General features: G+C 43.1%; 2 protein-coding genes across 2 annotated transcripts in view; both read right to left on the reverse strand.

Moving 5' to 3' along the window:
- Positions 1 to 14,642, reverse strand: part of USP3 (ubiquitin specific peptidase 3) — a 95,952-nt gene extending 81,310 nt beyond the window's left edge. The window contains exon 1 of the mRNA XM_061180216.1: positions 14,381 to 14,642. Coding sequence (XP_061036199.1) covers positions 14,381 to 14,471 — 91 coding nt within the window. The 5' untranslated portion in view covers positions 14,472 to 14,642. The remainder of the gene's footprint in view (positions 1 to 14,380) is intronic.
- APH1B (aph-1 homolog B, gamma-secretase subunit) overlaps positions 1 to 25,544 on the reverse strand; it is a 267,402-nt gene that overhangs the window by 11,537 nt on the left and 230,321 nt on the right. The window lies entirely within an intron of this gene.

The raw sequence follows: 25,544 nt of genomic DNA on the forward strand, positions 1-25,544 counted from the left end.
TACCTCTTGATATGATGCCCTGAGAATACACATTGCTTCTGCAGTATTCCTACAAAAACAGTGCACAGCCTGAATCTAATCATAAGGAAACAACTGAAAAACTCAAACTGAAGTACACTCTATAATTAGCCTGTTCTCTTCAAAAATACCAAGATGTGAAAGACAAAGACAGGATAAGGAACTGTTCCAGACTGAAGGAGACTATAGAGTTTCACAACTAAGTGAAATGCATGATCCTGGATTAGATGTGGGGGGCAGAAAAGGGAAATAGCTACATTATATGAAGGACATTATTGGGACAACTGGAGAAATCTAAGAATGGAATGTGCATTCGATAATACTATTATCTCAGTTATTAAATGTCCTGATTTTGACCAGTACCCTGTGCTTAGTGAAAAGAAAGTCCTTGTGCTTGGGGAAAAAAAAAAAAAAAAGTATTTATGGATGAAGGAGCATTAGGTCTGCAAATTACTTGGTGGCAGTGGTGGGGACGAGGTGCATAAAAAGAAGGTGCAAACGTGTAACACAAATGTGGCAAAATGTTAACAACTGATGAATCTAGGCAAAGAGTACATGGGAGTTTCTGTACTATTCTTAGCAATGTTTCTTTAAGTGTAAAATTATATCAAAATAAAAAGGCTTTCTGAGATTAAAAAAATTTTATTCTTTAGTTCCAATTAAGAACTTTTTTTTTAATTACTAAAACACAAGGGAAAAGGTTAAATTACCATTGTGCAGAGCCAAACAGTACTATAAACCTGGCAGTAACTTCCCTTTATTGATGGATGATAAATTAATCCAGTAAAAGTATTACAAGATATTAATTGCAGTGGTCCAAGTGACCTTACAACTTTTTCTTTCAATGTTTCTTTTATATATCCAAACTCCGTCTTATATTTGGCTTCCCAAGCAGAGTCAAACCCCCAGGCTTATCTGCTCTATCTGCTAACTCAGGTAATAGCGACAATATTTTGCTCTGTTCATCAGGGAAGGTAAATCTGAGTTTGAACTTTTACTCAAAATCAGTACTGCAAAATTTCAGTTTTAGTGATTTAACTCTCTGGATGATGACTAATAAGATCCATTTCTGATAGGGCAAAGCATTTTTTTGCCCTAAAAGCTGGATTTTAAATATCTCATTTAAAAATACACCAAATTAAGCATGGCAGACCAATTTCTCTCTTACCTCCTCTCCATGCTAACATCTCACTGAAATGACAATAAAGAAATTAAATCGACATTAACTCACAAAGATCATGTGAGACAAGCACATTTCAACACATTTTTGGGAGTCAGAAAGAAGCTGGAGGAGCAGTACTGATCTTAGTGGCATGAAGGAAGCTACAGCCTAAGTGCCAGCAGAGAAGAGTGCAGACAGGAGGCAGCTCTGGGCTCAGGGACACTGGGCACAGCAGACAGCAAAGGTAAGGGTGGCACTGAAAACAAGGGGCCAAGAGCTGCAAGGAACAAGAGACTCATGGAACTTACTACATCCTGATGTCAGAACATCAATGGCCAGGTGTGCAGCTCCCAGGGGGAAGACTGAAAAACTAAATGGTGCTAAAAAAAAAATATTAGCCATACAGACGTCTTGAGTGTCTTCCTCTAATGAAGAAGGTGGCCTGCCCCCAACCTTACGGTGAAGCCCACTATAGACAAGTCTCATTCACTTACAGAGCTTTTTAGTGCCTCACTCTTACACGAAAAAATAGACAAGGATAAAACAAGATCCTTGAAGAAAACCTCTAGTCTGAGAGAATCATTTTGAAAAGAAAAAGAGGAACTCAGAGGAAACAGAAACAATGCAGGGAGCACAGAAAAACCTCAAAACAAACAAACTCTAAAATCCAGGAGTCATGAGAGAAGATACTATAAAACAACAGCAACAGGATGTATGAAAAAGCAATGGTCAGAAAAATGAGAAAAAGCTCTTGAAAATTAAAAATATTATTATTAAAATTCAACAGAAGGGTGGAAGGGAAAAAAAAAAAAACACCTAGGAAATATCTCAGGAACTAGAACCAAAATGCAAAGAAATAAAAAGATAAGAAAATTACAGGTTCTACCCACAGTGCTCAACATTCAATTAATAGGAGTTGTACAGAAAAAAAAGTACAAACTAGGAGATTTAAGTACGGGAGGATGAGTATACTCTCAAATGTTTAGATTGAAAAGTCCCCTGAGTACCAATTGCAATCATTGTTGCTCTTGTGTGGTCATCCATTTACAATGCTTGGTGTCAGTTTATTTATCTCTTGTAAAAATAAAATACAGTGTGTGTGTGTGAAAAAAAAAAAGTCCCCTGAGTACCCATCACAAGGAAAAAAAAAAACAACTAACCATGCCAAGACACATCATTCTGAAATTCCAGAACAGCAAGGATAAAAGGAATATCCTAAAAGCTTCCAGGAGAAAGAATAAAAAGATATATATGAAGGAACAGTAATCAAAAAGGCATCAGGTTTCTCAACAACACTGGAAGCCTAAAAACAAAGGAACACTGCTTTCAAAGTTCTAAGAGAAAAATCTTTTCTAACAGTCTATAGTCACCCAAGCAGTCAAGTATAAAGGTAGAATAAAAGTGTCTGACTTGCATGGGATCAAAAATTTGCCTCTCCTGAGACGGGAGCTAGATGAGGTACTCCAGCAAAATGGTCTAATAAACCAAGGAAGAGAAGGACCTGGGATCCAGGAAATGAGAGATCTAATACAAAAGAATAGCAAGGGAATCACAGGATAAAAACTGTCGAGTAGGCCTAGAGAACAGTCAGTTCAGATGGGAGCGAGAGAGCTCTGGGAAGGAAAGCTTCAGGAAAAAATAATACTAAGACATTACGTGTTTAAGTGCTTGGAAAATAATATTCATAGACATTTAACAGATTTATAGGTTACATTTGGGAGAAAATGTACAGAAGGCACAGTAAGCAATTTTTTTAAAAAAAGGCAATCATTAACTCAAAGAAAAATAAAATGCCAGACAAGAAAAAAAGTAATCACCATATTAATCAAAATCTGTAGTCTAGTTATATTGAGAAATGGAGAGAGAGGCAGAGGGGAGGGTAATGCAAACACTAATGTCCTCATTTACCATAGCAAGATGTCAAGAGATGATACCTAAAATGGATAAATTAAGAAATAACAGCGTATTACTTAGAAGTATGTAGGTAAACATGACAGAGAAAGTGGTGGTCTGTGGACAGAAGGGCTGAGAGGAGAGGGGATGGGGGCTGCTGCTCTACTTTAACCCTTTTGATACTACACTGTACGACTTAACTGTACACGTATTACTTTTGATACTACACTGTACGACTTAACTGTACAGGTATTACTTTTGATACTACACTGTACGACTTAACTGTACACGTATTACTTTTGATACTACACTGTACGACTTAACTGTACATGTATTACTTTTGACACTACACTGTACGACTTAACTGTACACGTATTACTTTTGATACTGCACTGTACGACTTAACTGTACACGTATTACTTTTGATACTGCACTGTACGACTTAACTGTACACGTATTACTTTTGATACTGCACTGTACGACTTAACTGTACACGTATTACTTTTTGAAAACATGAATTAATCTTTAAAAGGTAAATTGATATAACAGTCATATCAATTCATGAAGTTGCCTAAACCATTTTTTTATCTTTAAAAAAAATGCCTACAATCTATTACATGAAATAAAAATTACAATAGCACTTTATCATTTGGGGCCAGGCACCTACTGAATTCTCTGTATACTACAAGGTTAATTTGCAGAGCTAATGGTATGTGTCCTCTACTAGAGAATGTAATTTCAAAGCTGGCCAAAATTTATCATCTATATGTTAACAGATCCAGATACCTACAGAGCCAGAAAAGAGAGGGCATCTGGTCCTGCTGATTTCCTACATAGAGGCAAATTCTGATCCATAAGACTGGTCCCCTCACTGGCTCAAGCATTTCACTGTATTTTGAAATGCATTTCTGAAATCAGTTTTCAATGTCAAATGAAAACAACATATGGAAATAATGTATGTGAAACTACATATTCTCTAAAACTGTAATGTACTAAACACGTTTTTTTATTATTCATTCTATCACAAACTCAGACTTGTTCAGACCTACTTTGGTGAAAAACACCTAATGAAGCTATTATGCTTTATCTATTCTACAGTCTTCAGCTAAATACTGGAACTGTGCCCCTAACTCCAAATGAGAGGAAAGGGTAGTGGGGAGAAGGATTAGAACTACTAAAGTCAAAGCAGATTACTAAATCAGAGTCAAAATGGGCCACTTTTGCCTTTGGAAGACCAGACACAAATAACTACAGAAAAATTATCAGGGGTTTATATTGTTTCAAAAATAACTTTCCTTACGAAGTTGATTATACACAGAATGAACACAAAAGCCATGAATCACTTAAGAAAAATTCTGGCATCCAATATTCCATTTATTTAATATAGCAAGATCTGATGCAATTCCACGCCTTTGCCAGCAACCTGAGTAAGCAAATCCATGGTTAAACAGTAGAGGGATTTTCAAAAGAAATGAATCAAGTCATAAATGTAAACACCACACAACTATTATTTCAAAACAAAAGCAAGTGTATGCAAGATAAGATGCATATATATATTTTATAGGAAGCACTCCCTCCCATAAGTAAATGAAACAATTAAGAGGTTAAGGGACCTCTTATTATCAAAGACTTTACTCAGAGTGGAGGTTTATATCTGCACTGTACAATTCTTTTCCTAGTTTTTGTGGTATATAATATAGGTTAGCACTAAAGCACAAAGTTGGGGATGGGGGTGTGTGAAATTACAACAGTTGTATTTACTGGTGTGCTGGGAAACTACTCTTTTAAAATCAACAGGACTTTTTAGGAAGAAATGGAAAGAAAAAGCAAACTGGGCACATACTTATACTCTGCTTAAAGGGCTAGATACCCAAGATTACAGAAAATAGGAATCTGTAAACTCCGATAGCTGCTCTAATTATTTAACACAAACCAAGAGTTGGAAATTTTTTACAACCAATAGGTACAATTTTAAAATCTGACCCACATTTTCCCAAAAATCTCTATTAATTATTCAAAGAAAAAAAGCCTGAAAAATATTTTTAAAATGAAGTTCTAAAAAGACTATACACAAACAAAACACTTGAAATAACTGAAATGAAACCGATGCAGCTAAATTAAATTAGAATTAAATTCTCACAGCATGAACGTTGAGCTCTGGCAGCTACTTCATACACATAAGGTGAAGCTTGAGCCAGTTGTTGCAAATGATTTCTCCAATGTTAATACAGCTCACAATTAACATTCAAAATAATTCAAATGGAAACTAGAGTTAATCTCAATTTTACTGTGTGACACTAAAATTAAAAAATCACTCAATCAATAATATGTGTCGGCCCCAGAGTGTCTAAGTTATATAGAAGTTCTTTTTCAAAAATGTTATATTAGAATATTTCTCTAACATGTTATCTATCAATTATCCCAAGGAAACATTCCATCACCAAAAAACAATTTGCTCCCTAGAAATTTCAGCACGATCTTCACAAACTTGGACCAAAATCCTACCATCCCAATATTGTACAACAAATGTTCAAGACAAAGGAATGGACAATAATTATCTAAAAAGGAAAACCTGAGTGTGGTCAGTAAGGACAAAGATTTAAAGAAGCTAAATCAACAAGTGTACTATCCTACAATCGGTTAAATTAAACCTGCAAGAACATGACAGTTAATCACGAGCCTGCTGTTCCTGGTGATGAGATAGTATAAGAACAGTCCATAAAATTAAGAGTCTTCAGGGCAGGTCAAGGATAAACAGGCAAGCAGATTTCTACAAGGCTGCCTTAAACCCAGCTGGAACAAAGAAAAAATATCAGGAAAGACCATCTACTCAAAATGGAAAACAGCCCACTGATAGAGCTATTCAATCCTAAAGTACAAAGTCTCCAGAAAAAATCCAGTTGGTTATAATATCTTTTCAAAGACACAAGCTGGTTCATATTCAAAATAAACTCTCAATTCCCTCCTCAAAAGAGTCTTATAAAATTTAATTAGCTAGCATTGATTAATGGTGAAGTATTTAGATAAACAAAAAGACAACTACAAACTTCATTTTCCAATGTCCAAGTTTAATTTCAACAACAGTTTTCAAAATCTGAAACTGCCGTCTTAAACTTATCTGCATTTTATATATCTGTAAATAGCACACATATATACCTAATTTTCAGTATGTCTTAAGAAGGGGGGGGAAGAAGGGAGGGAAATCTGTTTTAAGCCTTGCAGTCTAAAGACTATAATTAACTTTTACAAGAAATATAATTGGAAAATCTTAGAATATAACTAGATGGAATCAACGAAGTACCCTGCCTAAAAGCAAAGATTCAAATAACCTCTGAGCTACCAGAGGCAAAAGCAAAATTCCCTTTCTTAAGAATTCTCTCCCTCTCCCACCCCACAACAAACCCACCTCCAAAAAGAATCTCCTCCAGCAGAAACAAAATGAAAAAATGGGAGGGGGCAACTTCAAGAAGCGAAGCACATTTATAAAATAACCAAAAGCTAACTGCATTTTATCCATAGCTATGGTAAGAAGGCTGACTCATGATATCTGAACTAAAGTAATGTGAATTTCAGCCTACAAAAAAATTAGACCTGAACCGAAATTCAGACATTCAAAAACAGTGTTCTTCCAACTGTACTAACAATCTAGTTCCAACTTGGTGGCACTTTAATCAATAAACAGGGGGAGGAAGGGCTAATCAAATACAGAAATCTAAAATTATTTTCAAAAGGTAGAATTTAAAATGTACTTTCACATCAAAAATCTTCAAAGGAATTATTCAGAGTATGTTTCCAAACACTTATAATCCTTTAACTTATCAAGCATTAAGTGACTAGATGACAAAATAAAGACCCTGCTTTTACAAAGGCAAGCCAGAAGTATGGTTTGAATGGTATTTGAATTTAAACTTCGGGCTATCTCTAATGCCCCCAAGCATCTTGAGCAACTCTGTTAATCTTTGTCTCAGTTTCACAATCTATGAAACAGGAAAAACTACAAGGATGGGTAGTTAGTTAAATTAGTCAGGATTAAATGCTAGCCAACTGCTTTGAAGTTACTTTATGTTGTTCTCAGTTCTCCTCCTACTGAGTAAAACTAATAGATGAGAAAACATCTGGAATTACTATATATACTAACATCTGCAGACTTACAGCAGTTAAAAGATGATCTCTGTTTACAAATTTCTAAGCCAAAGATCATTCAACAATCACAAAGATTTCAGGATACAATTGCAATGAACAATTTTTAGGTAAATTTCCTTTCATTATGAAAGATACCTACTCTTAACCTACATTCTCAAAACAGACTGTTACAAATCACAGAGCATCTTGAGAGGTCTTGGCACAAAACAATTCTAGGTAAGATGAACAAGCTGTTCCTGTTGTTAATGGTATTCTCAGCATTCTAAGCTGTCAATCAAGGTAAGCTTCATCACAAATAAACCCTCCAAAAAGTACTAGCCCCTGCTGAGAATCTAAGTACTTCCTCCTAAGCCATCTGTCCAGGAAAGCTCTATTAAAACACCTAGAATGCAGTTGCTCTCATGTTTAAAGGAGCTATGAATAAACATAAAACACTAAAATACATTAAACAGTATATATTTTCCACTTCAAACATTAATAAACTACTACCCAAGTCTATATGGATGCCTAGGTTGAACACAAAACCCATAGGTTGGACACTAATTTATTTTTTCAAAGAAGGAAAATGTATAATACAGCTCAAGAAGGGGGAAATAGCTCAAAAAGAAAAAAACAAAGCAGGTTGGGGGAAATGTACTGATATTTGTAAATTACTCCCTGATGGAAGAGGGACTCAATTAAATTTTAAAACAGGAATTTAAATTACTCAATGAGCTACAAACTAAATTACTCACTGCTCTGCTTACTGAGCTACGAACACTAGAAAAACATAAGTATTTCCAAATTGAGTTTAAAGGATCCAAAATTAATCTATTATATTCCAGGAAAGAAGGAAATTGCATAAATTTCAAAGAGGAAAAAGTAGGATGGTATAAGAGCCTAAGGCTAATGCTGTAAACGCAAAGAATGATGAGAATGAGTTATTTTGAGGATAAATGAATAACAAGAAACAGAAACAAAGAGTTCAAATTCTCCCATCAATCCCATCCTTTCTCCTGCTTAGGCCAAGAAGGATATTCTTTGTATACTACGAAGAATACCATCAGAAAATAACTTTTGATCCATGTGTCAAAACTTCTTCACAACAGCAAAACGTTAGGCTTAATCCCTAGACTGCAGCCTCTTCAAACCAACACATGGAGCACATTCTGAATTCCAGTTCCTTCACTTGTACTACCAATTATTCAGAGACTTTGGAAATATGCTTAGGCTGCTTTAAGATTCTGGGGGCTGGGACTGGGGGTGGATCCTGCCAGAAAAACCAGAAAGACAATTACATTTGACTTAAGCGTACAAATATTATTTTTTTAAAAGTTTAAATTCTTCAGAAAAGCATATAAAAATCAAATGTTAATCTTCAAAATTAATGTGAAAAATGTAACACCTGTCCATTGATTTTTAACTGCCCCATCCACATTTACTACTAAAAATGGCTACCTGCCCACCTATAAACACAGAATGTCAAACGAATACAAATTCGTTGTGGTAACAACATTGCAGATGGTCAGTTGCTCACAATCCAGTCAAAGTTTACTTCACAGACTAAAAACTGGAAGTGAGGACCGGTGAAAGCATTCTGGGGAGAAGCTCACTTACTTTCCATTTATTTTAAACATAAAGTTTAAGGCCATTCCAGCCACCATCCAAGTGGAAGAAAGTTCCTTCATTCATCAAGCAAATATTTACTGAGTGTCTTATTACACACTAGGCACTTAATAAATATTTCATACAGGGTTATTACTAAAAAGCAGTAAATGCATTTGACCTTATGATGAACAAATGACTGGTCCTACCTAGAAAATTTAGTCTACTGGGCATACAAGAGTCTTCTTTAGATTTAGGTTGTGAGAGATATACGATACAAAATAACCCATCATCCCATCAAGGTGATTTCTCACCTTTATCACAAGCTTTATCACAAACTACAGATTTATTACCAATGACAAGGAATCAATAATCAGAACACCATCCTACTAAATGGATCTTCAAAAAAGGTTTTATCTCCAATATCCACCCCAAACTGCAAAACATTTACTTAATCTACTTACTTTTTTATTTTTTTTTAATAAGTTTATTTATTTATTTTTGGCTGCATTGGGTCTTCCTTGCTGCGTGCGGGCTTTCTCTGGTTGCAGCGAGCGGGAGCTACTCTTCGTTGCGGTGCGCAGGCTTCTCATTGCGGTGGCTTCTCTTGTTGTGGAGCACGGGCTCTAGGTGCGCAAGCTTCAGTAGTTGTGGCACGTCGGTCAGTAGTTGTGGCTCGCGGGCTCTAGAGCACAGGCTCAGTAGTTGTGGCGCATGGACTTAGTTGCTCCGCGGCATGTGGGATCTTCCCGGACCAGGGCTCGAACCCGTGTCCCCTGCATTGGCAGGTGGATTCTTAACCACTGCGCCACCAGGGAAGTCCCTACACTTACTTTCCTTAGGTAATGTGAGGGCAAGCATGTACTAGAAACTTTAAGAAGCCTTCTTGGACTTCCCTGGTGGTGCAGCAGTTAAGAATCCGCCCGCTGAGCCTGCGCTCTAGAGCCTGAGAGCCACAACTACTGAAGCCCCTGCGCCTAGACCCCGTGCTCCGCAACAAAGAGAAGCCACTGCAATGAGAAACCCGCGGGCCGCAACGAAGAGTAGCCCCCGCTGGCGGCAACTAGAGAAAGCCCATGTGCAGCAACAAAGACCCAATGCAGCCAAAAATTAATTAATTAATTTTTTAAAAAAGAGAGGCCTTCTCAATTCTTTGAAGAATTAATCACGGAAAAATTCTCATGCCTATGCTATTAAAATATCTCCAATTTAAATGGTTACTTAACCCAAACACTTGAAGTCTTTGGCTTTCCTTAGTTATTAAAACAGTTGTGTTTAGGGCATCCTTTTAAACAATTTGGGTTTCCCCCCAGTATTTTGCCACTGGTTTAACTCTTTTACCCACAAAAATATGAAATGCCCAAGACTCCGGCTTCTGAAAATAACCTCTGATATGTGCACTTAACAAAAACCTTGAGAGAATGTCCTAGTTTTTATTTAAAACTTTTTCATTTAAAATGAGAATGCCTAGGGACTTTACTGGTGGAAGAGTGGTTAAGAATCCGCCTGCCAATGCAGGGGACGCGGGTTCAATCCCTGGTCTGGGAAGCTCCCACATGCCGCGGAGCAACTAAGCCCGTGTGCCACAACTACTGAGCCTGCGCTCTAGAGCCTATGAGCCACAACTACTGAGCCCACGTGCCACAACTACTGAAGCCCATGCGCCTAGAGCCCGTGCTCCGCAACAAGAGAAGCCCCCGCTCGCTGCAACTAGAGAAAGCCGGCGCGCAGCAACGAAGACCCAACGTAGCCAAAAATAAATAAATAAATAAATAAAAATGAGAATGCCTTTAGCAAAATTAGACATAAATCAACTTTTACCTCATCAGAAGATTGCTATTTTCAACATTTACCTTAAACCACACATGGATTAATCTTCTAACCAGTTAGTTTCCTATCTCTCTCCAACTAGATTAGACTGTAACTTTTTTGAGAGCAAGGGACTGACTACTGGACCCCATGATCCCAGCTAATACGTTTTATAAACTCTGTAAGTCTCCACACAGACATAAATGTTGCTAGTTTTAAGGCCTTAAGGAATTCTTTAATATTTTAAAGCTATTTTGATCAGAGCAGGTGTCCTTAACTGTTACTATCGTTGTATACAAGTGGGTTCTCAAAGTGTGATCCTGAGGCCCTGAGAGTTTCCAAAACCCCTGCATGGGGTACATGAGCTCAAACTATTTTCATAAGTAACATTGATGTTACTTTTATTCTTTACCCTCATCCTCTCACCAGCACACAGTGGAGTTTTCCAGAAGCTACATGATGTGTGATATCTCAAGAGACTGAATGCAAAAGCAGATATGAAAATCCAGCTGTCTTCTATTAAGCCAGACAACAGAGTTGCAAAAATTAAAATAATGCCAATCTTCTCACCAATTTTTTTGTTTTGAAAAGTATAGTTATTTTATACAAACTATTATGTTAACAGGTAATGGATTTATTATTGCTAATTGTAAATGATTTAATAAATATATATTAAAATTTTTTTCTGTTTTAATTCCTTGTACAGCAAATATCAATAAATATAAGCTGTACAAACAAAGGCTCTTTGGGTTCTTAATAATTTTAAGAGGGTAAAGGGGTCCTGAAGACAAAAAGCTTGAGAATCACTGTGGTACACAATTATAAAACATATACAATAGTATGTACCAAGGGCTTCTCATAGATAAGAAGCTCAAGCTAATTGTGAAGTATAATTACTTCTTACACCCCCTAATCTTGTTGAATAATATATCTCCTTGCAAAGCATAATTCAGCATAAAGCCAGTCCATCCTAGGCCCTATCTAAGGGGCTTTAGATATTTATTGAGAGTCATCTTTATAAATATGTTCTGACCTATAATACCACCTATTACTTGAATAGTGTTTGGAGTTTCTCAAAGTTTTCACAAAAATTACCTTGTTCATCCTAACAACAACCTGTGAAGTAAATGTGAAGTATTACTCCCACCCCCCCCTTTTTTTTTAACAGATGACATAATGAAACCGATGCTCCAAGGAAATAGAACTACCTTCCAAGGATGTATTGCTACCTAGGAGAGTCTAGGATGTTGGTCTTTTGCAATTTGCTTGGCTGCCTTAAGGCTGTTTCACTGTGGTGTAACTGGAAGCTCCCAAAGAAAACAAGGCAAGGGCATTAATTTTATTATTCCAGTGCCAAAATGAGATTTTCCCCTCCCTAATAAGAATGTAATCAGACTCAATACTTGGTCACCGCATTATTCCATACATTGGCTACCCAAAAAGAAAGAAAAAGAAAGAAAGAAATGAAGGAAGAAATTCGAGAGTGCTGGAGAATAAACGCCAGAATACATAACCCTCCAAGATGATGAATTAGTCAAGGACTCACAGTTTTAATAATCATTTAATCACTGAAACAACAGGCAGGCAAGAACAAGATCAAGCTCAATACAAAAACATGAGACTATATCAATGAATGGATGCCAAGAAAAAGTGGAAGGCCCACATGAAATGGGTTCAACTCATAGAACATGAGCAGAAGCAAAAAACCCACATAAAGTTGCAAAACTAGCTTTATTGGTTCTACAAATCCACGCACATGACTAAAATCATCCTCCCAAAGCAATGTCAGAGACAAACTTCGTTGCAAGATGCAAAGATGACATCCTAGCCCTTGAATAGAAATCACCCCTCCCTTAGGACTACACATACTAGTTTGTTCTTTTTATCAGCACAAGCCTCTTAGTTATGCTCCAATTTAACTTAAGTTCCTCAAGAGATGCTCAATTTTCTGCATCTCTTTTCCACACTCAAGTGGACGCCCTGACTGACAAAGGCAAGACTGACTCACAACAGGATATCTGCCACTTGCATAAACTCTTTTCCTTTTTTTAGATGCATGTGACCAATGAGGCCATTTTAAAACTTGATGTGATTTTACCTAGAAACAGCCAGAAGTGTGCTGTCTGCTTTGTATCTATCCCTGTAGTTTACCACAGATGAGCAGAAGTAATTTCATCATTCCTCATGAGGTATGCTTTTCCTAGTGTTTACTTTGGTCATTTTTTTTTTTCAATCCCTGGGGCAGGGGTTGCAGTTACAGCACCACAGCTCTAGCTACAATTATAGATAATGCAACACCAACTAATTTGTAAAGCAATTTAACACACCTTATTTGTTGTTTCATACTCAACATTCACTGTAGAAGAAACATTCGTAGGTAAGTTTCTACACCCTCATAAAAGAACTGCAATATTGCACTGTAAAATCAATTAACCGGTTAATCTTTATGGGCTTCATGCAGAAAAAGACAATCTGACTTTACAAAGGCAAGCAAAGCATCAAACCTCTGAGAGCTCAAGGAAACCGCAGTTATTTCCATTCCTTATCCCAGGGTACATTTTTCTTTGTGGCCTTACCTGTGTTTTTCTCCAAGGACATAATCACCATTTAAGAAGTAACCTGTCAAAAGTGTCAAGGCATTCTCTAAACTATCCTCCCAGCTCCGGCCCACAATGAGAAATGTCACACAGCTAAATCGTACCATTGCTGTTTTCTTCCCTTTATTTCTTCAAATGAACTTAAGATTTTTGAAATGCACAATTCAAATTTTACACTACAACCCAAGCTACCACTGATCATCTCAAAGCTGATAAACAAAGACTCTATCGGCGGCACCAGGGCCCTACCAGGAAGTAATCAAAGCAGTGTGGCCAGTGCGATCTTAAGTCGCTAGAGCAGACAATAAGAGGGCACTGGGGCTTCCGAGGGGCCCGGCAGAAGGAGGTAAGATGCTTAAGCAATGCAAAAGCATTACATAAACCTAATAACTGTCCTACAGCACATGGACTCGGAAATCCCAAAGCAATTTCAAACAAACAAAAATATCTGAAAGGCAACGCGAGCCGCCCCTCCAAAGCAGCTGCTCGATCAGCCTTCTGAGCTTTTTCAGCCCGCAGCCTGTTTTCAAACTTCACCTTCCCGGGCTGATGAAAGACTCCGACCTCGGCCGCCCGAGTTCTGAGCACCTCTCGAGGTCCCGGCTCCCGCTCGCCCGGCGTGGATCTGGTCGCCGGAGCATGGGGGGAAGCGAAAGGAAGCGGGTCCGGGGCAGGTAGCGAAGGGCCCCAGCGCGCCCCGCAGCCCAGACAAAGCTGCGCCCCTGAGCGGCGCTTTTCCCGTCCGGTCTAGGAGGCGACGCAACTCGGGCCCCGCCACACGTGCGGCCGCCTTGTGGGGGCCGGACACCCACACCCGCGGCCCCCGACCCGGCGACACAGGCCAGCACAACACCCGGGCACTGCAGGGTGGCGCGGGGGCGCGAGCCGCAGGCCAGGGTCCCCGCTCGCCGCCGTCCCCACGAGCTCGTGGCCCCCGCGGTCTCTATCCCTCGCGGGCCTCTCCTTCGCCGGACGGACCGTCGGGCCGCGGGAAACAAAGGAGCCGCCGCCGCCGCTCCGCCCGCCTCGCCGCGTACCCCTCCCCAGCCGCCGGGCCCGGCTTGCCCGCACCGCTCCCCGAGTCCGCGCGCCGACTGCCCGCGGCCCCTAGACGGCAGGCCCGGCAGAGCCGGGGCCTCGGGTGCGCTGCAGGGCCGCCTGGGGCCGCACTCACCGCTGCAGCACCAGGACGACGGGGAGCCGTTGGGGAACTTGGCTGAGTCCGGGGCGATGCAGACGCTGGAGCTCAGGTGCGGACACTCCATGGCCACGAGGAGGGCGGCGAGGAGGACTGAGGCTCCGAGACCAGGCGGCGTGGGGGAGGGGCGGAGGAGGGACTCCGAAGGCTCTGCCTGGGGTCGTTCCTCGCCGGGCGCTCGGCCGACGGCGGCTGCGTCCCGAGCCCTTGCGTCAAAGAAAGCAAAAGCTTCCGGGCGCCGGGTTTTCCCGCCCGCCGTCTCCCGAAGCCCGGCTCCGGAAAACGTGGTGCTCCGGGATCCGGGTTCTGCCGCCACCCCTAGGCTGGGGGCTTCCGTCTTCCCAGGCCGGCCCCTCCCCTCCCCTGGGCAGGCCCCGCCTACAGGCCCGGCCCCGCCCCCGTCCTCTCCCGCGGGGTGAGGTCCCCGCGCTCGCAGGCTGGTGACCCAGAGTCGGACTGCGCTCGGAAGTGACTTTCCCAACTCCGCTGCCCCGGGCAGCCGCGGTTTCCTCCGGCCCCGGGTAGGGTGGAGCGCCAAGCCAGGGCACGCCGGGCCGGTCCGCTGCTTTTACCCCGGCCCGGCGAGCGCTCGCAGTCAGAAAAGACTGACCCTGCGTAGTGTGTAGTGGCCTGACTACACTGCGGTAGAAAATCTGGCCACACAAGAAAGTGTGAAGAAGAAAATAACCACCCGGGCAGACAGACAGCCCCCATTTTACACACGAATGCACAAGCTCAGAGAGGTTAAGGGCCTGGCCCCCGGTGGCCCAGCGGGCTGCATAGGTCCCAGAGCAGTACTGGTTTAGTGGTCTGCTCCCTGCGGCAGGTACGATAGTGACCGGGTTCTAGGTTCTGAACACGTGGCCTTTGCCAGCCACGTGGGTGCTGAGTGCAGGGGCGATCGTGAACCTGGATTCAAACCCCGTCACTGTGACTCACCATCTGCATTACCTCGAGCACGTGGTCGGACATTCATACCTCACCCTCCGGTGTAAGTTTAAATGAGGTAACTGTAACCTGGGTGTGCTGAGGGGGGCGGTCCCGGTTACCAGGTGGTAAAAAGGGAAGGGATCTAACATTTGTTAAACACCTGCTGCTGTCTCCTAGCCAGGCACTTAACACACAGTACCTCATTTAAACCTCGCACCACACCGCCAGCTGCTGTAGCCATCCTCTTTTTTACCGCAGGGGAAACCGAGTCTGTAATTGGTTAATCCGTGCCGGGATTGGATCCCCGCCTCTCTGACCCCTTCGTAGAAAAGAGGATAGGGCAAGCCTCCAGGGGCCGCTAGGGCAAGCGTTACACCCTAGCGAGCCTGCTATCTCTCCGGGGCACGGCCTTGAGGACGTCCCGGGCTATTACGAACATTGCCTCAAAGTTGGGGCTCCTTGTAAAACCCGGCGAAGGAGCAACAGGGCCAGGAGGCGAGTAGGGGGAGGGGGAGGCTGATGTGGCAATCCTGCGGGCTGGGCGAGAGGAGGAAGGAAGGTCAGGAAATGATTAACCGGGCCGGGCCGGGTAGTGGTTAGAGCAGGGCACCTCCCCGCAGTGCAGTCCTGGAGCAGTCCAGGGATGCCCTCTCAGTCACTTAGGACGCCTCGCCATCCTCCCCACCACCCGCCACCTCTCGGTTTCGGCCGCGCACTCCTCTGCCTAACGGTGTCCACTCACCTGCGGCCTCTCTGCCAACACTTTCCTCCCCCCCCCGCCCCCCCCCCCCCCCCGCCAACTCCCGGAGCATTTCCAGTTCCTCTGTCAACGCTCTTTGATTGCTCCCCAAGTTTTACTTGACTGCTTTAGAGCAAGCCATCTTGAGGTTTTATGGCAGTGACGAGTTGTGGAAAGTGCAGCTGCCCAAATCCCTAGCTCTGCTGCCTACTTGATGACCAACTTTAGCAAGTGTCTCCAGTCCTCCCAAGACTTTTTTATCCGTAAAACTGGGAAAATAATACTTATCTCTCAAGGAAGATGTGAGAATTGCCACCCCGTAGTAGATAGTCAATAATTTATAGCTTTTTTCTTTTTTCTTTTTAATGACAGCAGGTGAGAGAATAATTCCTAGGAAGGGGGAGGATAAACAATAAATGTGACCTCTGCCCAGGCTGTCCCAACCCTCTCCTCCTATCAACCGATTCTTTTTCAAGGCCTGGCTGTATCAACCTCTGTTTCCTTCCGGAAACCTACCCCCCATTTACGATCCATGCCTCCTCATTTAGCCATGAAACATGCCCTGAACTCACGCCGGTCTTTTATCCTAGCATGTAACGGTTCCTTTTTCACCCTCGCAAAGACTCAGTTTCCTTATCCTCTAGACCTCAGCTTAAACATCACTTCCTCAGGGAGGCCTTTCCTGACCCTGCCCCAACTCCAGGTTACCTCCAGGTGTGTGATGCCCTTGTCTGCCCCCATATTCTGCCTTTTTAAAACACTCTTCAGGCACGTAATTATTTGTTTAATGTCTGTCTTCCCCTTGGAGGTCCATAAGGGTAGCAAAAAAGTCTGTCTGGTTTCCTGCTGTATTCCTAACATAACATGTGGAACATGGAGGGCATCCAATAAATGTGTTCAATCATGAATGAGTGAGTGATCGATTAGCAATGTCTACCATGGGCAGGCGGTTAGGAAGTGGCCCAATATATGCCAGGTAGTCACCCCCTTCTCCCCCACTTGATCTGTAAATTTCCTTTCAGCTCTGAGTTTATGATTTTAACGGCATCAGGAATGTGAAAACACCTTGTGAGGTGTAATCTGCCAGGGGGGGAAAGAAAAAAAAGAAAGGAAAAATAGTTTTTATTAGAGTCTTCTCTCCCTAACTGGAATAAAAACCCCTCCGAGCAGGGGCCCTAACTTAGTCCCCCCTGACTGGTATAGACCGCAGAGGGCAAACTATGACTATCAGGCAGTTCAGAGAAGCTGGGCAAAATCAGAAGTCCCTCCTGGGACTTTTGCTAGGTTTACCTAAAACTTTCCTGTGTCTCTGAAAGTTTTCATAATTAAAAAATTTTTTTTCTTTGGGGAAAAAAACCTCGTGGTGAGTAAATGTGTCAAACGGGGGAAGACCACGGGGCACACTGGGAAATCTGCTTTTTTAGTCCCTCGTTTCTTCGGCTACATTTATTACTACGTTTTCTTTTTGGTTCTTGGCCCACATCCCTTTGGCGCTGAGGAGCTCTGACTTAACACAAGGGTGAGCGCTGGTGGTGCTGAGCCAGCCTCCAGCACGGGTGCCGGGTGCCGGGTGCCGGGTGCCGGGAACGCGCCGCCTCCGAGAGTCCCCGCCCAGCCCTCGCGAGTCCCAGGGGGTAGGGACGGGGGAGGAGGGCGGCTCTTGCCAGCAGAGGAGGACGAGTTTTAAAAGTTTGCATTTTTCAGAGGAGAGGAATGCACAATTTCAACCACACTATCAAATGTTTTTCTTCTAAAGGCTATATCTATATAAAGGGAGGAGGGAGGGTTGAGCCAGGAGCGCGGGGTGGCGAAGTGGGTGGTTATAGGTTGCGGAGGGAACCATGATCAGGACCGGTCTCAAGGTTGTTATGACCGTCCCCTAACTTTTAGACTTGAGACTTCTGGCAGAATTGGTGGTCCCGAAGCAAGGATTGCAAGCTGACCAGGCCCAGGGGAAGAAGCCTTATTGGAAGCACCGAGAGAGCTAGGTTAATTATTCACCTTAGAGATTTTTCTAGGAGCAAAACCTCCTTGGAAAACTCAAGAGGAGGCTTGGTGAGTATTCGGAAGGAGCAGCCGCTCAGGGACTCTTTTATCACCTTGTTTAATTTTCCAAGAGGCACTTATCTGATACTTCCTTGCTTGTTTACTTGTTTATCTATTGTCAGTCTCCTCCATGAGAACAGAGACCTTGCTAGTCCTGTTCATTGCCTGATTTCCAGCTTCTGGAATTCAGCCTGGTGCATGGCAGGTCCTCAGGAACTATTTGTTGAATGATTAAATGAATGATGGGGCTGGGTGTGGGCTTCAGCCAGCCAGCCCTCACTGGCTGTCATTCTCCCAGTTCTTTTCATTCACCCCTTTTGCATTATCTCCCTGCCCCAAATTCTTCAGTGGCTCCCTATGTGTGGCAAGATAAAATTGGAAACCCACTGCCATCACAGTCACCTGTCCCTTCTCTTTTGTTAAAGCTTTAAAAAAAAAAAAACTGTTCTAGCAATATCTAAAATAGCTCCCTCATTATAGAAAATGTGCTTCCTCACACCTGTGTCCTCCCCTCCATTCCCTTTTACCTGCCCAGCTGTAACTCCTCCCCCATGAAGCATACAGCCTCCTTAGGGAAGCCCTCCCTCACTCACCCAAGCAGACTTCTAAGCCCTCCCCTCACACCATCACTCTTTCCGTTCCTGCATCTTGTCACATGGTGCTGGGCTTTTCTGTTTACATTTCAGTCTCCTTTGGGAGCAGATGCTTTTCTTTTCAATTGTGGATCCTAGGCAATGAGTTCACCAATTAAAGATATTGGGAAAAGATTATATTTATTGATTAAATGTTGTTGGAAGTGCCCCTTTCAAGAGCGATTACATCAATCATTGTGTGTAATGTTCCCCTAGGTATTCACAGAAAGAACCTCAACTCTGCAAGAACAGAAATTTACATTAAGTGGGTCCCAGCTGGGTGCAAGATACTATATCAAGTGGTTTTCATTTCTTCTTTAATCCCCACAACAAATCTTTGTTGGAAGTATTATCATTTCCTTTTCACTGATGAAAGAACTAAAGCTCAAAGAAGGTATAAATAATTGCATAAATTTACACAATTAGTAATTGCTCTTTAATCAAAGGTGGTTTTCACCCCTCACACACATGGCCAGCTAAATAATTTTGCCGTATTTTATGGGGGTAGCTGAAGTTCCTAATAAGGAAGAAGACTGTTAAGGACCACAGGACACAGAAGAGCCTTTAAAGTAACTAAAGAAAGGATCATTTATGTTCAGTACCATTGTAACAATCATTGTATCATCAACATCTTAATTTGTATTGCTTTCTTCTATTGCTTTTAATGCTTTCTTCTTTATCATTGAAATGTGAACTTCACAGCACTTTTATGAAGGAGATGAGAAGGTTTTCTTGTTTAAAGACCCACTTTGCAGCTAAAGCACTGACCAATTAAGCAAAACCAAATGGCTCTAGCACCAAACAACTCTCTGACAAGTCAAGGAGTCACTTTTCTCTTTGGGCCCCAGTCTCCCATGTGTAAAATCAGGGAGTTGAATCTGGATGATCCCCAAGGGCCGTTCTAGAGTGAACATCCATTTATCCTGTGATAGCTCAGGGCCACCCAGTGACACTGGCAGAGGCAAGACCGTCCTTGTATCCTGCAGCAGAGACTGCTAACTGTTCACCCCAAATCTGTTTTCTTTTCCTCCTGGTTTCAGAAAAGAAATTTCTCAGCTCCCTTTATAGCTAGGTGCAGTCATTTTTAGTCAATACAGTGAGCAGAAATCACAAGGATCAGCCTTGGCTGGCACTGTGGACAGCTGCCCATGACAAAAATACTTCAGTGTCTAGTTTTGTTTATCAACACGTGGGGGAAATATATTAGGTCAGGTCCAGAAAGAAATGTTGGGTCTTCTAGGCTTCCAGTCTGCTCTTTCTGTGCTTCCTCTACAACCATTTGTTCATTTACCCAACAAATACTGTAGGCACTCCTGCCACGTGCCAGGCACTGAAGGTACAGGGACTTAGAGCTCTGCACTACATGGGGGCCTCCTCTGTTGACATCTCTTTGCCACTGTCAAGATGGAAAGTGTAATATCACTCCTTTCCCCTTTGTTCATTGACTGACTGGACATCAGAGCTTCTGAATTTCAAAGTGCTGTCTAGACATGGAGTCTTAAGCCTTTAAATTGTGAAAATGACTTCACACAAAAAGGGCCTGGCTTGGTGCTTGGTATACAGTAGACCCTCAATAAATGTCCATTTCCTTGAGACCTTGTCAAATAGGAGGGTTGATGTGGGGGATGAAGGATGATGGCCTGAAATCATTGATTCTAGGATAGCTGGCCAGAAGGGCAGATTTTTATCCTTTTTAAAGGCACCCAGGCCAGATTGTTCATTCAACAAATATTACTGATGCCCAAGGCTCACGGGATATAAAAGTGAAACAACACAAAGTCTCATCCTCAAAGGGATGAGGAAGGGAGCAAGAGAAACAGACCGGCAGAGAGGCAATTGCAACCCAGTGTGATAAGTGTTATGAAGGGAAGTACAGGATGTTGCTTAGCCACAAACAAGGGGCAAATAACCCAGGCTGGTGGGTGAGGGTGGGGGAAGCATCAGGCAAGACTTCCTGGAGGAAGTGACATATGATCTGAGACTTGAATGGTATATAGAAGTTAACCAAGTACCTGTTACAGTGGAGGATTACTGGACTGAATGTCAGTATTATGACACAGTATGAGTGTGTTTCGTGTTTGGTAATTGCAATCATTGTTGCTTTTGTTGTGGTCATCCATTTACAATGCTTGGTGTCAGTTTATCTCTTGGAAAAATAAAATACAGTGTGTGTGTGTGGAAAAAAAAAAAAGTTAATGCAAAGTGTATCTGGGAACCAGCGCTGGTTTGCACATTATTTCCTACAGGTCTTCGTCAAGATGTAGTTTAAGTTTTTGTAATCTTTTTTTTACCCCTATGTTACGTTTGTTCTGGTTAAATTTATTGAAATATAAACAAAAATTTTAAAAAATTAAAAAATTAAAAAAAAAAAGTTAACCAGGTAGAGTGGGGGAGGGGGTCATAGCATCCCAGGCAGAGGGAACTGTACCTGCAAATGCTCAGAGACTCAGAGAGGGTCTGAGACTGCCAGTCTGGCTGGAGAGTCATGTGCAAGGAGGTAGAAAGCTGAGAGGTGAGGCTGGCAAGGAGGGCAGAAAGACATTAAAGGGCAGCTGATTCTCTGGAGCAGAGAATTGCCATCATAGAGAAATCTGGGTTCCCAGGACTCGGGACTCTTTCAGGGTTGCACTTTGCCAGGTCCTGGGAGAGGGGATAAGGGCGCAAAGATGCAGAAAGATGAGAGATAAGACAGAGGAAAGAAAGGTACCACTAACAATTATTAACATCTATAAGATGTTTGACTGCATTAGTCATCTGGGAAATGCAAATGAAAACCACAGCACACACCTAGGTGGAACCAAACAGGAGAGGGACTTCCCTGGCGGTCCAGTGGTTAAGACTCCATGCTCCCAATGCAGGGGGCCGGGTTTGATCCCTGGTTGGGGAACTAGATCCTGCATGCCACAACTAAGAGCCCACAGGCTGCAACGAAGATCCCGCCGGCCGCAACTAAAACCCAGTGCAGCCAAATAAATAAATAAATATTAAAAAAAAAAAAAGAAGAACCAAATAGGAGAGATTCGAATGCAGATGTGATTCCCCACACCATAATCATGACCAGACCTCTGAGACTGTGTCCATGAGGAGCTTGCAAACCACTGAGAGGGAGAGGCTCATACACTTTAAGAAGTAGGATTTTGGTGGGGAAAAGAATCCTAGGCTTAGAGAACCTCCATCTCTGCCTTCCCCCCTCCTCCTAACCTAACCTAACCTGACAATTCAGCTATCAGGAATATCCAGCTAACCAGAAAATGAATTTCTCACACAACCAGAACATAGATTTTCATAGTCCCAGACCCTTCCATGAGGTGTCTGATGCACTGTAAAGAAGCAAGGCTTTGGGTCCAATCCGGCTGGGGTCCTGATTCTGCCACTGGCCTGCTGTGCGACCTTGGGCCAGCAGCCTGACCTCTCTGGAGCCTGTGTCTATGAAATAGGAAAAATAATAGCTGCTTCCAGGGCTTCCCTGGTGGCGCAGTGGTTGAGAGTCTGCCTGCCAATGCAGGGGACACGGGTTTGAGCCCTGGTCTGGGAAGATCCCACGTGCCGTGGAGCAGCTGGGCCCGTGAACCACAACTACTGAGCCTGCGAGTCTGGAGCCTGTGCTCCGCAACAAGAGAGGCCGCGATAGTGAGAGGCCCGCGCACCGCGATGAAGAGTGGCCCCCGCTTGCCACAACTAGAGAAAGCCCTCGCACAGAAACGAAGACCCAACACAGCCATAAATAAATAAATAAACAAATACTTTAATAATAGCTGCTTCCAAAATGGAGATTCCCCTGCTCTGTCTCCCTTAGCCAAATACTTAATGTTTGGAAAGGGAGAACAGGGATCCACATGTCATGATCAGAACCATTTTCTGAAGTTGCCAACACCCATAATTTACGCATTTATGTAATCACACCAAAGGTTACAAGCATATTTTATAATTCCATCATCTAGAAAGCTCTGCTGTGGTTGACCCAGTTATAAATTGGCAGCAGCAGGAGAAAAAAGGTATTTCACATTATTACCATCTGAAGAACAATAGTGGAAAAGTAAGGAAAGGGCTTTAGAGCCCTTTTGGCCTTTCTCAGTTTCCTGTGGAGCGGCTGGTGCTTTCAGGCTGGAAATGGAGCTCAGAATCAGCAAGGCTTCGTGGAAGATTACCCTGAGAGCCCTTAGGGCAGAATGATGAGAGACCTGGAAGGGCCAGAAGTTTCACAGAGGAGGAAACTGGTCCTAGAGAGGTGACACATTTGTCCAGCAACACAGAGTCCTCTGGGCAGCTCTTGACATCAGCGTGCTCGTCGCTTGCCAGAGTCTGTGCAAAGCCAAGCTGCAAAAGGATTTTTTCATGCTTCTCGTTCGGCCCTTCCTGTGTGCAGGATGCATGAGCTGGTTCTCCTGGAGAAAGATGGCTACAGAGGCAGGCTTGCCTCCCCCATACCCCTCGAATGGGTCCTAGACTGTCACCTTCTGCGTGCACCGCTGATTCTGCCTGTGGTCATCCACAGTGGGTAGTTTTATGGTTGACATCCTGATTTTTTTTTTTTAAAGCACTTTTTTGAGTTGTGAGCTAAACTAGCTGCTTTTTTTTTTTTTTTTAATTTATTTTTGGCTGCACTGGGTCTTCATTGCTGCACTTGGGCTTTTTCTAGTTGCAGCAAGCTGGGGCTACTCTTCGTTAATCTTGTAGAAAATGCATCCTGATTTTTTTTAATCTTTTATTTTACATTGGAGTATAGTTGATTTACAATGTTGTGTTAGTTTCAGGTGTACAGCATAGTGATTCAGTTATACATACACATCTATTCTTTTTCAAATTCTTTTCCCATTTTGGTTATTACTGCATCCTGATTTTTTTTTTAATTAATTAATTATTTTTTGGCTGCGTTGGGTCTTTGTTGCTGCGCGAGCAGGCTTTCTCTATTTGCGGCGAGCGGGGGCTACTCTTCATCACAGTGCGCAGGCCTCTCATTGCGGTGGCTTCTCTTGTTGCGGAGCACGGGCTCTAGGCACGCGGGCTTCAGTAACTGTGGCTCGTGGGCTCTAGAGTGCAGGCTCAGTAGTTGTGGCGCATGGGCTCAGTTGCTCCGCGGCATGTGGGATCTTCCCGGACCAGGGCTCGAACCCATATCCCCTGCACTGGCAGGCGGGTTGTTAACCACTGCGCCACCAGGGAAGCCCAACGTCCTGATGTTAACTTGGCTATAGTCATTTACCACTTTTTCTTATAACTGAATCAAAAAAATAATTCTGGTGAATTGAATGGCCTGGCAACTGGTTTCTGGATTTCATTGAGTTTTTACAGCACTTGAAAGACAAATTCATGTGTACTTCCTTAAAAAAGATTTTCAAAGTCAGAAATTAGCCTGAATTTGTAAGGGGTGAGGGCACTTATTCTGCTTTGGCTGAGTTGAAAAGACTTCTTCACCATGTCTCAGAATACATTTCCTTTCCATTTCCCCTGCCCATGCCCGCCATCTCCTCCTACCCCAGGACCCTCAATGTTTCCTACTGGACCACACCTTCCCCGACAGCCAAAAAAAAATCAGGACACTCCCTTCTCGGAACCCCTCCCATAGGCCTTGAAGGGGCCTTGCGCTCAGCCTGTGCTAAGACTGGGAGCTTGCACGGCTGGAACCAGTTCTCTTCGTGTCCCCGCTGAGTGGCCAGCCTGGCAGTGGGTGTTGGCCAAAGAAGGGAGGAACCATGCAAAGGCCACATCCCCACCTCCCACTGCCAGATCTCACTGCAAACTTGCATCATCACTTCCTGCCTGTGCTCTATTAGAAGCTGTCAGCAGCTGCCCGATGCTCCCAGAAGCAAGCCTAGACCCTTCCATGGCATCAAGTTTCCCCTAATTTGGTCAAGACTGACCTGCCAGCCTTGCTTCTCCACCTACTACATGGGCCTGACTGCTGAGCAGATTCTCAGTGCTCTCGCCCTGGCTTCTCGCTCAAGCTCTTTGTTCGGCCTCTTTCACTCCAGCCTGTGGAAGCCCTCCAACCCACCGAGGCGCAACACAAAGCCCATGTTTAGAAAAATTCTGCCCAGCACCCATCTCATTCATATTTTCTCTCTCTCTCCCACTCCCTCCTTCTCCTCTTCCTCTCTTCTTTCCTCCTCTCTCTCTCTCCCTCTCACACACACACACAGCATGGATTAATCTCCCTCCTTTATCCACGTTCCCATGGGACTCTGCTTGTCCTTAGAGACAGCACTTACTGCAATCTGCTTTGGAACAGAATTCCTCACATCTATACTACCTCCCAGTTAGAAACTGTCTCCCTGGAATGCAAGAGCTACCCATCCTCATTCATCTGGATATTTATCATAGTACTGGCCCCAGGGTTTTACACATAGTAGGTTCTCAACAAATGTTTGGCCTTTGAAGACAGTGACTTGATGGACAGAGACCTGGCTTTGGCAATGGACAGAACTGAGTTCGAGCGCCCCTCCACCTCTTACTAACTGTGTGATCTTGGATAAGCAGTGTACTCTCTCTGAACCGCTTAGGTCCAAAACCTGTAAAATGGGGGTTACCATAGTGCCTACCCCATAGAGTGGTAAAGAATGGTTGAGATAATATGTGTAGAACATGTAACTCTTGCCATTCATAAAGTAGGTTCCTATAAACATGGGTCACCAACTTTATCCTATACACATTTTTGAAGCTCTTACTTTTGCCTTGGACGCCCTAGAGTGGATATCTGGGGAGACGCCTACTAGAATATTCCCATTGGAAGACAAAAATGACCTCCTTGCAACCTGGGCCTGGTTGCAAGGAGGTCAGAGGGGTTGGCAAAGAC

The sequence above is a fragment of the Eubalaena glacialis genome, chromosome 2 (genome assembly GCF_028564815.1).
Source record: "Eubalaena glacialis isolate mEubGla1 chromosome 2, mEubGla1.1.hap2.+ XY, whole genome shotgun sequence".
In the NCBI taxonomy this organism is placed as follows: Eukaryota; Metazoa; Chordata; class Mammalia; order Artiodactyla; family Balaenidae; genus Eubalaena; species Eubalaena glacialis.